A 14,578-nucleotide genomic window follows, 5' to 3' on the forward strand; every position below is an offset into this window, starting at 1 on the left:
GAGATCAAGGGCGAGATATTGCGCTTTTTACAACCACTTCGAGTTAAGTATTTTGCAGGCATAGACAATAGCTATAACGGTAGGATAGTTCCTCCAATATGATGGTTCGCAGCTCTGTAAATGGATCCTGGAAATTTAAAAGGGCAAATTATGAACTATGCTGGGTTTTATGGCTCGGCCCCAACGTTTGTCGGTCGGCTTGAAAACAGATTTCATCCTGAAGCTTGATTTTGCAATATCAGTCGCTATCACTGGCCATGGAGTCAGAATCAGCGCTGTCACCATTTTCATTGTCTGTTGCACTAGTTTGAGCGGGCACGAGGGTGTCTTCAATCTCTTTAGTTTCAACAAAGTATTGGCGCGGAGCAACTAAGCCCTTTTCGACGAGACTGGTTCTAGGGGTCAATCTAGACACAATCAAGTCAACGATTCTCTCCTTGGTCAACAAATCATCGATAAACTCGTCCATGTGGATGATCTTGTAGAAAACGGGCAATCCGTTCGCGTCAAACTCGGGCGTCTTGAGTTTGAATTTTAGTTTTCTATAGTCTTGGTTGAACTGGTCCAACACCTTGTAGATTTCTTCACTGGAACCTGTGAGTCTTGTGTACATGAGTGCCATGGCTAGCAAGTATTTGAATTCGTGAAATTTCAATTGGTGGAGATATACCTCCATAATCTCCTTGGAAGGGTCCAACTCGAGCATGCGAAACAAGCACTGTAGAAACGGCGAAGGTCTGCCGCTTGAGTCCACACCACCTATGTATTTGACATGTTCGGTTATAACCTTCAAAATCGTTGCCTCGTTGGTCAAATACAAGTGCTGTTTGTAAAAAATCGAGTCCTGTATTCGATGTCGTATTATAGCTTCGATGAGATGAGATTTGTTTGTGGCAACTCTCTTGTCGTGGTACCCGGCTTGTTTCTTGTAGTACACTTCATCATTCGAACTTCCCTGAGGAGTCATCTCATTTGAAGTTGAGATGTTGATGAAGCAAAACTTGAAACGGTCATCTCTCTCTTCATCTGCCTCTCTATCTGCCCGTTTTCTCGAGGGCAGCCGCGTCTCGTCCCAGCGAGCCTCTCGCGAGTAAGGGAACGGTCAAGTCGAAACTTTCATCCTCGAAACTTCACTCAGGCACCTGTTATTCTCCAGATACATACATGCTATGGTAGTCTACCATTGACTCTTGTTCCAGTTGAAAACAAGTCTGGGTGTCTGAGTCTGGTTGAATTTAGTATAGTATGAGTTTGGCTAAACGGTGATAGCCGCCTACTCACGGCGTCGTAACTACAACAGTAAAAGGATCACCACCAAAATTTCTTTGTTACAGTTTCACATTCTCCTAACGACTTCTTCTTCTTTCTTCTTCTGCTTCTTACTATTCACCCCCCCCCCCTTATTTCAACAATGTCCTTTTTCAAGTCAATCCAAGACTCAATACCAACCGTCGATCAACTACGTGACTCTTTTACAAAAGTTGAAAAGCAAATTGGAGAGTCGATTCAACCATTTGCAGCTAAAACTCAGTCGCTCATCACTGAACAAGTTAAACAAGTCCAGCAACTAGCAGCACAAGCGTCGCAATCAGACATTGACGTGAGCGAATTGCCCAAGGATTACTTGCAATTGGAAATCAATTGCGATCAATTGCTCAAGTTGTACACAGATTTGATCCAAACCACCAACCAAACGTATGGACAAGTTAGTTACGATTACCCGCCAGGCAACACAACTTACAACAAGATTAAAGACGCCCATGTTGGAGAAGCCATTGGTGCAAAATTCAACCAGTTGAAAAATGTGTCGTCGCCACAGGAATTGGAGAGGATCCTATTGGGACAGAGCGATTCTAGTGCTGAGGAAGCCAAAACTGATAGTATCAAGATTCAGCCAACCTCGGAAGCAATTCCGAGAACTTTGTTTGGCCACTTGAGTGCCATCTTGGCCAAGCAAAGCGAAGAATTGCAAAAACAGAGCGATCTGAACCCTCTTTCGCTTGTGCTTATGCAAATCTCGTCGACTTACCATGAAATTGCCGTTGCCCGATTGGTTCAAGATGACAAAATCACCAAAGAGTTGAACCACAAGTTGGTGGACATTTTAAACACGCAATTTATCAAGGTCAATGAGTTGCGCAAAAAAGTGTACTTGACCAGAAGTCAATTTGATCAATTGAGAAACAAATACGAGGAAAAAGATCCTGAGAATGAGCAATTGATTGCTAAGGAAGATGAGTTGGTTGGTGCAACTGAGTTGGCCGTGGCAGAAATGAAGAGCATCTTGAAACCTTCTAGAAACATTGACTTGTTGAAAGTCTTGGTATCGGCACAAAAGGAGTACTTCGATGCCGGGTCAAAAAGGTTGGCTAGTTTACTAAATTCGTTGGGCACCGTCATCTCCGAAGAAGATGAAGAGTAGAGCAAGAACACATAGAGCTCTAATTTGTTTTTTCTTTCTTTCCTTCTTTTTTTCCAAATAGTACTTTCAATTGAATATTTATTTCCTATTAGCTACCGATACCAACCATCGACTAACCCAAAAAAATTAATAATCCTTTTCGCTTCTCTTTAGTTTCCTAGGATGCTCCTGTCTGAAATAGTCATCGCTATTCTCGAAAAGCGCCCTGAATCTGTTATGTTGGGGATATATTCTCGCCATCAAGATGGCAAAGATGCCAAATCCCACCGCGCCCCCAATCAAGGCATTCTTCTGGGAGGCTGCGCTGTTTGCAAGTGGATTTCTCAACGACATAGCTTTGAAATGAAATAATAGCTTAACTCTGAATTTGAATGGGAAAACAGGAGGCGGAGGATCAAGGGTTAGGTATTTATATTAAGCTTTTGGTGAGGGGAGGACATCCAAAACAAAAAGTCTACTTGGGTTTTCACCCCTACTTGCTCAGGCAGCCTCCTTGAAAAGAAAAAAAGGAGTATGGTCAACTGCATAGCGGAGCTTTCATTGCTGATAAATGCTGGATTCAAAGTAACGTAAGTTCTAGGTCATCTTGCTTAATCGCTGTAAAATGAAGCATGGTTCAAGTTTAGCTGCAAAAAATGCAGCTTGGTGTCAGCTACATTGCACTTGGTAGCTGGTAGTTGCCTGAACCCATCACGAGGTTCTTCTTCAAGCTCCTTGCAGAGAGACAGGAGCCCGCTCAGCTTAGGTCCAGTTCCATCAGCCAGATTTAGTCAACAAGAAATTTGTCTAGAACTCAGCGATAATGTCATCAGCAACAGCAGTAGACGAGCAGAAATCGCAATTGTTGCAACAGGAATACAACAAATCGCAACAAGTAATACAACAATTAGAGGAACAATCGTCGACGTTATCTGCGCAGCTTCAAGAACATGTGATTGTCGACCATACTTTAAGCAGCATACCGCCGTCGCAACGTGGACAAGGAGAGAGGAAATGCTTCAAGATGATTGGGGGTGTGTTGGTTGAAAAGAGCGTGGATGAAGTTATCCGGATCTTGCACGACGAGAAGAGTGAATTGAACAAGCAGAAATCGCAAGTTGATGATGAGTTGGAGCGTAGTCGGAAGAAATTGCAGAGCTGGATCACGAGTAATAAGGTCAAGATTGTGAAAGGATGATTGGTGTTTGTGTTTGACTTTGGCTTTGACTTTTGCTCAAATCCCGGAGGGGAAAAATAGATGATGATGAACAAGCTTGCGTCGATTCATACCATAAATTAACAAATAAATAACCATCATACTCTTGAAAAACATCTACTTGAGAAAAAAAAAAAAAAAAAAAGAATATAGATCTAGAGAATAAACTAGGGATTGGATTTGGGGGTTGGGTTGTGGTGTAAGGCGCCATGTTAGACAGCAATACTTTGAGCATAGCTCAAACGAGCATCGCTCTCCTTTCCAGAATCACGATTAATAGCTTCCCACTTTGGTTCATCCTTGAACAACCTCACCGCCTTGACCTGCTTCAAGCCGTCGGTCAACGTGAAACGGTGGTAGATGCCCGCGGGCAAAATCAACAAGTCGTTCTTCTCCAACCTGGCTCTGATCCACTCGTCGCCCTTGTTTCTCACATCGAAATAGCCTTCGCCGTCCACGATGTATCTAATCTCTTCATCGTCATGGTAGTGCTCCTTGTAAAACTGTTGCATTTTGGCGTTGTAGGCGTCCAAGTCGTTGTTGAACGCAGCGAGATTTAGGTTCACCACGTCTCTGTTCTTGTACTCGCGCTCCTTGGCTAAAGCGTCGAGCTCCTGTTGCGTGGTGATGTATTTGTAGATGACGCCGATGGCGGCTAGTTCTTCCTGTGTGACTGGCTTGCCTGAGTCGTGTGGCTCGGTGAAGTTCTCAAGGGTGTCCTTGTTGTCGTGGTAGTAAAATTGAACCATGGTGGGGGGGTCTGCTAAGAGTAACCTCGAGTATCTTGGTTGTGTTCAAGGGGATTGGTTGAAAGTATCGGTGGGGTAATGGTATACGAACTGACTATATATATATATGTCTTGTAAGTGTGTGTGATTTTGTCACTTTGGGGAAACGTGCTCATGACATAATTTTATCTCAGCTCAACAGTTGAAAACTGTGGATCATCCTCCCACCACCACCACCACCACCACCACACTTTTCCATGAACAAAAACTGGTTGACTCGGGTGATGTAAAAACCCCATGCAATAGCAGCTCGCAGTCTATGTAACTTGGGCCATGGAGCTATTCACCAAAAGCAGCATAGCTTCAATTGATGTTGGACCAAAAAAATGTCACTCCCAGGGGGGGGACGGGACCGCTTGGTAGCACAAAATCAGTCACGTGACTGTTCACGTGACTGATCACGTGCTCGGATGTCTTTCTCCGTCATTCCATCCATGCGTTTCTCAGTCACGTGCTTAGTCACGTGCTTGGAGGTGTTTCTCCGCTCTCCGTTTTTCTCTTCCTCTTCTTTTCTTCACGACCCCTTCAGTCCTCCAGACATGAGAGGGTTTTTCACAACAGCCGTCCAAGTCAACCAATTTTTCTACCAATGTACGCCAATAATTCATCAAGCCATGGTATTGGGCGAATAAACAAGCCCCCATATAACTCCCATGCAAGAGCGCAGGTCCATCATCAAGACCGGTCAAACGCATTGCATAATAATAGTAACAACAATAATGAGCAATATCAGTCGAGCTTGGATCATCAGCTCGCGAGTCAAGAGAAGAAACAGGCGTTTCGACGGATAACGGACCATGGGAATAACATGGCACGGTGGTACTTGGAGAAATCCATTGGCAAAAACACGAGGCACCAGCAGCCTATTGGCGTGATTAGACCCGAAAGCTCGTATTTGATAGACTTGTTGCCCACCATGGCATACTCCTCGAGCTTCAATCGCAACAGAAAAAACAACAGGAACAATATGGCGATTTTGGACTTGGAGACGAAATTCGTGCATTTGAGTTCGAGCAAAGTCAAGCATAGCATAAATACAGTCAAGTGGACCCCAGAGGGGAGAAGGTTGTTGGTGGCGGCGCACTCTGGCGAATTCACGTTGTGGAATGGCATGACTTTTAACTTTGAAACAATTATGCAAGCGCACGAGTCGCCCATATTGACGATGCAGTACTCGAATAACGACGAGTGGCTATTATCGGGCGATCAAAATGGTACTATTAAGTACTGGCAGCCGAATTTCAACAATGTCAACAACATTGCCGCGCATTCCAATGGTGTGCGCGACATTGCCTTTTCTCCCAACGATAGCAAATTCTTGACGTGTGGAGATGACTCCTTGGTCAAAATTTGGAACTTCAACAATGGCAAAGAAGAGAGAAGTTTATCGGGCCACAATTGGGAGGTCAAGAGTGCCGATTGGCATCGGGAGTTGGGGTTGATTGTCAGTGGATCCAAGGATAACTTGGTCAAATTATGGGATCCGCGCGTGGGCGAATGTATAGCTACCCTCCACGGCTTCAAACACACCGTCAACACCACCCGGTTCCAGCCATGTGGCACCAAGAGACTCTTGGCGTCGGTGTCGCGAGATCGGTCGTGTCGAGTGTTTGACTTGACCACCATGAAAGATATGCTCGTGATTCGTGATTCCGATACTGATCTCTCGTGTTTGTCCTGGCACCCGCAGCACGCGTCGCTTTTAACCACGGCCGCGTTCAACGGGGCCATCAACCACTATTTGCTCAACTCGTATATCCCCAACTCCAACGACTCGATCCCGAAACGGGCAACGTCGAACATCACGTCTCAAACGCAGTCGATCGATGCGGTGCAAAAAATCCCTTTTGCCCACGAGCGTGCTATCCACGCGTTGGAGTACCACCCCATGGGGCATATTTTGTGTTCTGCGGGCTCCGACAAATCGGCGCGGTTCTGGTCGCGGGCTAGGCCTAATGATCCCATGTCTTGGAGGGATCCAGTTTACACTGACGAGAAGAATGGCGCTTGGTATTATGCTGTGAATAATAACGTAAATGCCGTGATGGAAGACCCGGCGCAGGCGAAATACGCGGCTGCTGCTGCCCCTGATAATGCCAATGTCGCTGCTACTACTACTGTTACGACTGCTACTGCTGTGAGTGATGTTGCGGGTGATACAAGCAACGGGGCACCGGATGCCGCTTCGCGTAGTGCCAGTGCTGCTCCTAATTTGGATGCATCTGGATCGGGTGCCGCCAGCGGCCACGAGCGCAAACCACATTTACCTGGTTTAAGTATACCGGGACTTAGCTCATACAGTTGAGAAAGAACCAAAAAATGAAAATTTCATGTATATTCAAAAAAAAAAAAAAATCAAGACAACCAACCAGTGGTGTTACTGTAATAAACCTTTCCCTTGTTCCTGATACCATGTTTGCACATCCTCATGGTACACCTTCCCTTTCAAATCCCAATACCTCGCGCGAAACAGCTCAATCAAATTCCAATACCACGCATCGTCGTCATCATCATCCTCCCCAACGTCTTCCCCTTGTTCCTCTCTTTCCCCTTCATTTTCGCCCAGTTTGCTCGGCTGGAGCACAAACTGCCTTCCCGCATCGATAAACTTTGCATATCCGCAGATCCAACCCATCAAATCATACTCGTCCAACTCCAGCCACTCGACGGGCTCATACACCTGCTTATAATGCGCCAACCGCTTCTTGAAATCGCGAATTGCCACTTGGCTATTCTTATTCGCGTAATCCTGATTATGTACTTTGCCGCGACAAATGTTGAAATTGACCAAGTTGGCATCGAAGCACTGGACATCGAGAATGATGGCGCGCAAAGTATATTGCGAGTTGGCGTTATGGATCGAGTCAAGCATGCGATGTCGGCGCGTTTGCGTGGTGTTGGTGGCGTCGAGGAAACCAATGTCGATTACGTCGTTAGCCACGTCCGCGAGCAAGTTGTTCAAAGTGATGGTGGCGTAGAGCTCGCGATCTTGTTTCGCCTGGTTATTGCGCGGATCGAAAAATGTCGAGTCGTTGAATATCCCCAAGGACTTGCGCCGGCGCACGTTGCCCGCGTTGTAGATTTGGGCTCTGTAGCTGGTGTTTTCGTCGATGTAGTCTTTGAAGTGGTGGCATAGCGTCGATTTCCCGCTTGCTGGTAGTCCCACGAGAAGAAAAACTAATTTCGTCTTTTGCTGTGGCGGCGATGGTTGAAGAAGCGACGGTGGTGATTGTGCTTGCTTTAGCCTCTTGTCTAGTTTGGAGGCAAAGTCCCACACTTGGTTGGGTTGTTTTTTGGTTAGTTTCATGGAGTCATTGCGGGAAAGTGCCGGTGTTACTGTTGTAGACGAGGTTGATCTCGCGTGGAGGGCCGATGTCAAGTCGAATAACGAGTTTATCGACGTGGTTGAGCTGGTGGAGAGAAGGTCGTGCTCATCATAGTCTCTCTCTGGCGCTTGCATGGCGTATGTCGCTGCTGCCGTTGTGCTTGTAGTTGTTGGGTCCAGATTGCTATCAAAGAACTCAAAAACAGGTTTACTTGCCATGGTTGTGCTATGCTGTTGTAATTGAGGAGTGTTCTTCGACTCCGGCTACGTCGTGAGGGTGATCTTTCCAGTAGTATATATATAAGTGGCGTTTTTGTTAAAGATAATGCTGAAACCCAAAGTCAAAAGAAACGGAGGCGCCCGATAGTTCAAGAAGAATCTATGGTAGTTTTATATAAAAATAAAAAAGCTCCCCCCCCCCTGTCTAAGACACTTGCTTGGAGCATGAAATGGTTTGTTGAATAATCGGATGCAAACTGTGCGAAATGGACAAATGGCACTCGCTCTCGGCTACTGGCCACCGCGTTTTAAAAGGCTGTGTAAAGGAGGCGGAATTTCTTTAGTCCGAAACATGACACAAAACCACAGATGAGATTTTTTGACCGTTTAGAGATTTTGTGTAATCTTTTGCTTTTCTTTTTTTTGTCGCACCAACGCCGCACCCCTGCCCTTTTCGGCCCATCTATAGCCGGAGTGGCCCCTCAGGTGGCCATGGACGGTCGAGGCCTCTCCATCGCTCAGCCGTTGCAAAGTTGGTGCAGTAAGCAATCTGGGGCTTTCAGTTCCAGATCCACCTAGCTGTCCCGGCATCCGGTGTAGTTTGCCAAAATTTCCAACCATACACGGTGGCAGGATACGTCAGCAGCTCCAAAGAAGAAAAAAAAGAAATAAAAACTCGGCTGGGCGGCAGATGAGTCAAAGACATACAAGGGGGGTACAAGCGGAAAGGCGGAACAACCACACCACACCATCCCGCACACCAGCTGCCTCTCTACCCAGTTACGCAGTGTGAAATGTGCGCATGATAAGCTTGGTGTGCCTTTGTAGGCATCGCGAAGAAGAGATCGCAAGACGGTGTGCGTATCTGCCTGTGTGTGAAGATAAGGTGAGAACTGCTGATCGTTGATGGGAGTAGCTCGTTATTGTATCTGCCAGGCGGACGAGAAGAAAAAAAATGGGCTACATGGCGAGGCGGCAAGAGTCAATCCAAAGGGCTGCCTTCCCTCGTCTGTCCTCCTTCCAGGGTTAATTCACCATGGTGGATTCGCGATGTCTGAGCTCTCCTGATTTATCTCAATGTTGGCTTTCTTTAGCTGTGTGTCGATGTCCAACTCTCTGCTTTCGTGTGCCACCCCCCCTGTCGCGGGCATTGTTCTAGAGTTGTCTGTGTCGCATTATCTGCAACATTAAGTCATAGGGTCGCTTTTCGGGTGACATGCAGTACCGGCGTCGAAACGGGTCAAAGAAAGTGCTTTTGTCCCTCCTTTGCGGCACGTGAACTCGATAACCGGGAAAGTGCTCGGGTGATTGGATCAAGCAAACGGTGAGTCACTCCGCCGTCCTGGCTGTAAACTCTCTGTCTGTGTGTGCTCTTTGGTGGAAAACAATTGCGGCGGAGGGAGGGAACCTTTTTCCGTTTTTTATCGGTGGGTTGTCAATGCAGTGAGCGAGCGTCTGTAAGAGAAAATGATGCGTGTTGTTTCGATTCTGGTGCAAAATTTTGATGAAAAGAATAGCAGAATTTGCCACATCATTTGCTCAACACATTCACGTTTCTTTTATAATTGTAAAGAGAGCTTATGACAGAGCAGATTCATATATCTATTGAGATTAATTGGGAGAGCGGTGACTAGACCATTCGCTACAGCCACGATTTTACTATACAGTGTCAGCCTAAAAATTGTTAAGAAAGTGGGCGAATGGTCTAGTGGTATGATTCTTCGTTTGGGAATACTCAACTTCCTGAGCATCAGATTTCGAAGAGGCCCTGGGTTCGATTCCCAGTTCGCCCCTACATTTTTTCTTTTTCTTTTTTTTTTTTTCACTAGAGACTCTGGTAGCACAAGAGTCCTCACGGGAGATTCGTGTAACAAGACAGAGTATACATTGACAACCGAATTGGAAACAACGGGCCAAAAAAACCATTCTAGTAGTTTGTTTTTTTGTTTTATGCAATTAAGTAGTCATGGTAGAGAGATTATATGGCCTGCGCACTATTTAGTATCAAAGCCAGTCTCACTTGTTGACCATATAGCTCCTATCCAAGACATCCTTGGCCTCATTAATCTTTTGACTCAAATATACACTGCCATTCTTATCCGGATGATTCGAGTTCATCAACTTGCGATATCGATCTCGCACCATTGCCCGGTTGACTTTCAAAATGTCATCGCCCTCGATGCCCAATATTATAAGCGCTTCTTGTTCAGTCATGGGATCCCCGAAACTGCGATTGGGATACTTCAGCTGGAGGAACTTGTAGTGCTGGTAGCGAGGATCCAGCCTGTACACCAGCAGCAGATGCTCATCCATATATGCCAATTTTATCCCGTTGAGATTGGCAATCATCTGGGGAGTCAACTTGAGAAACTGTTTGTAGGATGCAATGGTGGCTTTTGCTGTTAGTGCTGCTACGGTTACGCCCACCCCTAGTATAATCGGCAACACCATAGTATTTTGGCTATTTTCACGTTTCGATTAAGATCGTATTCTGGACTTGTACATGAGTTTTGCGGAAGGAAGGAATCAACCTACTGCGTTTTCTCTTTTTTTTTTTTTTTTTTTTTGCATTCGTTTGGTACTGAACTACTGTTGAAAGGTTTGTATTTCTCTCCAGGAGCAATTTGGAGAATGTATTTGGAGACGTGTCGCGTCAGGACAAACTGCGACAGAGGGGAGGGGGGAAGGGCGGAACGAGATCGGGCCGGTTTTTTTTCTCTTCGCTTGTAGGCCGTTGGCAAGAGTCCGAGCACCGACCCAGTGGTTGCGAAAGAGGTGGGTTGCTGAGAGATTTCGTGGATCTTGGAGTCTGCAGCAAACAAAATCTCGCTACACGGACCGGACTGGGCGAATGCAAGCACCTTTATCAGTACGAGAATGGTCCTAGCACTTTTGACGCCTGCAACGGTTTTGTAGCTTCGTCAACTGAACCTCTGTTCAGTATGACGTAACCGAAATCCGCCTGATCTGTGAATAGCTTGAGCCTTCACCTTTCGCCCAAAAAAGAGACAAAAAAAAGGCCAATTCGTGAAGAGCTGGCCTTTCTCGAGGCCAGCTTCCCACGGTAAAACACACCGTGCGGAGAGTTGAAGGCTCTGCCACGATCGGGAGTCGACTGTAATGCGACCAGATCCCCTCTTGCTCTGCAAAGCGATGAGCATCCCCCATCCCCCAAAATACCCAATGCGAGACTATATGCAAAGCCAGCTCCAACAGAGCAAAGCGACCCAAAATAAAATTTTTTTTTTTTTAAACAAACAGGGAGATTACCGACAGATAGGCACATGGCCAGTACGAGCCGGGTGAATACTAGCGTCAAGACCGTTCCGGCGGCGATTCAACTTGCTGAGACTGGCCGGAACAACCACCAGCTGAAAATCTGCGAGACTTGACTTGAAGTAGATCGGTCCGTCAATCGTGGATAATCCATCGTCTATAACCACCCCCCTCGTTTCGTCCTCGTGGCCAAAGACGGGAAAAAATTGCCTGTACTGGATTCTGTTCGGCCCACTCTTTTACGGAGGCTCGCTTTTTTTTTTTCCCTCTTTTTCGTTATATATTGGAATCTGCGATACGCAATATATAAAACGCCAAAGCAATTTCCCATCGGAAACTACTACACGTTTTCGATAGACAGAAATCGTTGCTGAGATTTCCATATAAAAGCCTGCGGAGAGTATACAATTCAGCAGGACCCAATTGAGATTGTTTCTCCATTATTCCATTCACCCAATTGAAAGCTAGCGGGATTTTTTTTTTTTTGGTTTTATAAGCTCGCATCTTGACTAGTGGCAAGATGTCTCAGTCGTCATTAACATGGTTGTCCGGGTTGAACCTTGAGTCGACTCCTCACAAGTACTTGAGAAGATCGTCGATTATTGGGACCATTGGTCCCAAGACCAACAGCGTTGAAGCCATGGTCAAGTTGAGAAAAGCCGGATTGAACATTGTCAGAATGAATTTTTCACACGGGACCCACGAGTACCACCAGTCGGTGATCGACAATGCTAGAAAATCGGAGCAAGTGTACAAGGGAAGACCCTTGGCCATTGCGTTGGACACCAAAGGTCCCGAAATCAGAACCGGCACCACCATTGACGACAAGGACTACCCTATCCCTTCCAACCACCAGATGATCTTCACCACCGATGACGCCTACAAGACCAAGAGCAATGACGAAATCATGTACATCGACTACAAGAACATCACCAAGATGATCTCGCCCGGCAAGATCATCTACGTCGACGACGGGGTCTTGTCGTTTGAGGTCGAGGCGGTCGTGGACGACAATACTTTGAAAGTCAAGTCGATCAACTCGGGAAGAATCTCTTCGCACAAGGGCGTCAATTTGCCCGGCACCGATGTCGACTTGCCCGCTTTATCCGAGAAGGATATCAGCGACATCAAGTTTGGAATCAAGAACAAGGTCCACATGATTTTCGCTTCCTTTATCAGATCTGCCCACGACATCAAACAGATTAGAGACATCTTGGGCGAAGAAGGTAAAGAAATCCAAATCATTGCCAAGATTGAAAACCAGCAAGGTGTCAACAACTTTGACGAGATCTTGCAAGCAACCGACGGTGTCATGGTTGCGAGAGGTGACTTGGGTATCGAAATCCCCGCGCCGCAAGTGTTTATCGTGCAAAAGAAGTTGGTTGCCAAATGTAACTTGGCTGCGAAACCCGTTATCTGTGCTACTCAAATGTTGGAGTCGATGACTTATAACCCACGACCAACCAGAGCCGAAGTCTCCGACGTTGGTAACGCCATTTTGGATGGTGCCGACTGTGTCATGTTGTCCGGTGAGACCGCTAAAGGTGATTATCCATACGAGGCCGTGTCAATGATGCACAACACTTGTCTCATTGCAGAAAAGGCCATCGCCTACCCTCAGTTGTTCAATGAATTGAGATCCTTGGCCATCAAGCCAACGGCCACCACCGAGACCTGTGCCATTGCCGCGGTTGCTGCTGCTTACGAGCAAGATGCCAAAGCCATTGTGGTCTTGTCGACATCGGGCCACTCTGCCAGGTATGTCTCGAAATACAAGCCAGACGTGCCCATCTTGATGGTCACCAGAAACGAAATCAGTGCCAAATACTCGCACTTGTACAGAGGCGTTTACCCATTTGTTTACAAAAAGGACAAGTTGCCCAACTGGCAAGAAGATGTCGAAAATAGATTGAGATGGGCTGTTTCCGAAGCTATAGATTTGGGAATCGTCTCGAAAGGTGACTCGATTGTCACCATGCAAGGATGGACCAGAGGCTCAGGTCACTCCAACACCGTTAGAATCGTTCAAGCTTAAGAAACTCAAGGAGTGGATCTCCCTGAAAGTGGGGGTGAGCGTTTGAACCCAGAAACTTATACAGCTCTGTTTTTATTCTTCTTTTTCTAAAAAAAAGATGAAGGTAATTACAAATTAGAAATTTTTATTTGATTTTGTTTTGAAAACAGTTAGTATAGTAGACACAACTCGTCCTTCTCTTGCTTTATTCAAGCCGTTCATTTGACTGGTTCATGGTGGTTTTGTTTTTTTGGTTTTCGCAGCAATTGCCCCGAATTACATCGCGAAAAATTATTACCTGTTACAGCATCCACCATTGACCACCATTGACACTAGACAGCACGAAACACATCTTATATTTCCACGCAACCATCAATCATTATTTAATTTCTTTCAAGCCCAATGATGTTCAGGTCGACGGCAATGAAGTTGCCCCTAGTTAGGCGATTGAACCCCGTTTTTTTGCGCATGTCATCATTTCCACGCCATTATTCATCCGAAGCTAAAGAGCAAGCACCACATAAAACGCCCTTGGAGTCAGACACCACTCATTTTGGCTTCAAAACAGTCAACAGGTCCGACAAGGAGAATCTCGTCGGGGGGGTCTTTTCCTCGGTAGCGTCCAACTACGACATCATGAACGACGTCATGTCGATGGGCGTGCACAGATTATGGAAACACCATTTCATAAACAGGTTAGACGCGGGCATGAGGCCCAGTTCAACTGAACCGTTGGAGTTCTTGGACGTTGCTGGCGGCACGGGCGATATCGCTTTCGGGTTGTTGGACCATGCTGCGACGAAGTTTGGCGATTATCTGAGCAGGATGACTATTGCCGATATCAATGCTGATATGTTGCGCGAGGGAGAAGCGCGTTTCTTGCAGACGAAATGGGCCAAGGAAGAGGGTGCGTCGCGGGTTGAGTTCTTGGTTCAAAACGGCGAGACTATGGATGCCATACCCGATAACTCCAAGGATGTCTACACTATCGCTTTTGGGATACGTAATTTCACCAATATCCAAGCTGGTTTGGACACAGCTTATCGTGTGTTGAAACCAGGTGGAATTTTCGCATGTTTGGAGTTTTCGCAAGTTGAAAACCCCGTTATTGACTATGCCTACCAGGCTTATTCTTTTTCCTTGTTGCCGCTTATGGGACAGTTGATTGCTGATGATCGTGACTCGTATCAGTACTTGGTTGAGAGTATCCAGAGGTTCCCCAAACAGGAGGAGTTTAAAGCGATGATTGAAAAAGCCGGCTTCTATGTCCCGGAGCCTGGATACGAGAATTTGACCTTTGGCGTTGCTAGTATCCACATTGGTATAAAATTGTAGAGAG

At 46.2% G+C, this 14,578-nt stretch overlaps 10 protein-coding genes across 10 annotated transcripts; 5 read left to right on the forward strand and 5 right to left on the reverse strand. All coding sequences in view use genetic code 12, as the record gives it.

Annotated features, from left to right (window-relative positions):
• Positions 1-238: 238 nt before the first annotated feature.
• On the reverse strand, positions 239-967 carry LODBEIA_P03300 (uncharacterized protein; the record flags this gene model as incomplete). The annotated part of the gene is made up of 1 exon (XM_066973395.1): positions 239-967. One exon carries the CDS (start codon positions 965-967, stop codon positions 239-241), a length of 729 nt encoding a protein of 242 aa, XP_066827268.1.
• Positions 968-1,411: 444 nt separating this feature from the next.
• Positions 1,412-2,422, forward strand: LODBEIA_P03310 (uncharacterized protein; the record flags this gene model as incomplete). The annotated part of the gene is made up of 1 exon (XM_066973406.1): positions 1,412-2,422. The coding sequence occupies one exon, from the start codon at positions 1,412-1,414 to the stop codon at positions 2,420-2,422; it is 1,011 nt and encodes a 336-aa protein (XP_066827269.1).
• Positions 2,423-2,548: 126 nt separating this feature from the next.
• LODBEIA_P03320 (uncharacterized protein) lies at positions 2,549-2,755 on the reverse strand (the record flags this gene model as incomplete). The annotated part of the gene is made up of 1 exon (XM_066973417.1): positions 2,549-2,755. One exon carries the CDS (start codon positions 2,753-2,755, stop codon positions 2,549-2,551), a length of 207 nt encoding a protein of 68 aa, XP_066827270.1.
• A 469-nt stretch (positions 2,756-3,224) lies between these two features.
• LODBEIA_P03330 (uncharacterized protein) lies at positions 3,225-3,599 on the forward strand (the record flags this gene model as incomplete). The annotated part of the gene is made up of 1 exon (XM_066973428.1): positions 3,225-3,599. The coding sequence occupies one exon, from the start codon at positions 3,225-3,227 to the stop codon at positions 3,597-3,599; it is 375 nt and encodes a 124-aa protein (XP_066827271.1).
• A 230-nt stretch (positions 3,600-3,829) lies between these two features.
• On the reverse strand, positions 3,830-4,366 carry LODBEIA_P03340 (uncharacterized protein; the record flags this gene model as incomplete). Its single annotated transcript, XM_066973439.1, has 1 exon — positions 3,830-4,366. The coding sequence occupies one exon, from the start codon at positions 4,364-4,366 to the stop codon at positions 3,830-3,832; it is 537 nt and encodes a 178-aa protein (XP_066827272.1).
• Positions 4,367-4,994: 628 nt separating this feature from the next.
• LODBEIA_P03350 (uncharacterized protein) lies at positions 4,995-6,710 on the forward strand (the record flags this gene model as incomplete). The annotated part of the gene is made up of 1 exon (XM_066973450.1): positions 4,995-6,710. The coding sequence occupies one exon, from the start codon at positions 4,995-4,997 to the stop codon at positions 6,708-6,710; it is 1,716 nt and encodes a 571-aa protein (XP_066827273.1).
• Positions 6,711-6,782: 72 nt separating this feature from the next.
• Positions 6,783-7,949, reverse strand: LODBEIA_P03360 (uncharacterized protein; the record flags this gene model as incomplete). Its single annotated transcript, XM_066973461.1, has 1 exon — positions 6,783-7,949. The coding sequence occupies one exon, from the start codon at positions 7,947-7,949 to the stop codon at positions 6,783-6,785; it is 1,167 nt and encodes a 388-aa protein (XP_066827274.1).
• A 2,016-nt stretch (positions 7,950-9,965) lies between these two features.
• On the reverse strand, positions 9,966-10,400 carry LODBEIA_P03370 (uncharacterized protein; the record flags this gene model as incomplete). Its single annotated transcript, XM_066973472.1, has 1 exon — positions 9,966-10,400. The coding sequence occupies one exon, from the start codon at positions 10,398-10,400 to the stop codon at positions 9,966-9,968; it is 435 nt and encodes a 144-aa protein (XP_066827275.1).
• A 1,345-nt stretch (positions 10,401-11,745) lies between these two features.
• LODBEIA_P03380 (uncharacterized protein) lies at positions 11,746-13,260 on the forward strand (the record flags this gene model as incomplete). The annotated part of the gene is made up of 1 exon (XM_066973483.1): positions 11,746-13,260. One exon carries the CDS (start codon positions 11,746-11,748, stop codon positions 13,258-13,260), a length of 1,515 nt encoding a protein of 504 aa, XP_066827276.1.
• A 381-nt stretch (positions 13,261-13,641) lies between these two features.
• LODBEIA_P03390 (uncharacterized protein) lies at positions 13,642-14,574 on the forward strand (the record flags this gene model as incomplete). The annotated part of the gene is made up of 1 exon (XM_066973494.1): positions 13,642-14,574. One exon carries the CDS (start codon positions 13,642-13,644, stop codon positions 14,572-14,574), a length of 933 nt encoding a protein of 310 aa, XP_066827277.1.
• Between the last annotated feature and the right edge of the window lie 4 nt (positions 14,575-14,578).

Source organism: Lodderomyces beijingensis, assembly GCF_963989305.1.
Source record: "Lodderomyces beijingensis strain CBS 14171 genome assembly, chromosome: 1".
Taxonomy (NCBI): Eukaryota; Fungi; Ascomycota; class Pichiomycetes; order Serinales; family Debaryomycetaceae; genus Lodderomyces; species Lodderomyces beijingensis.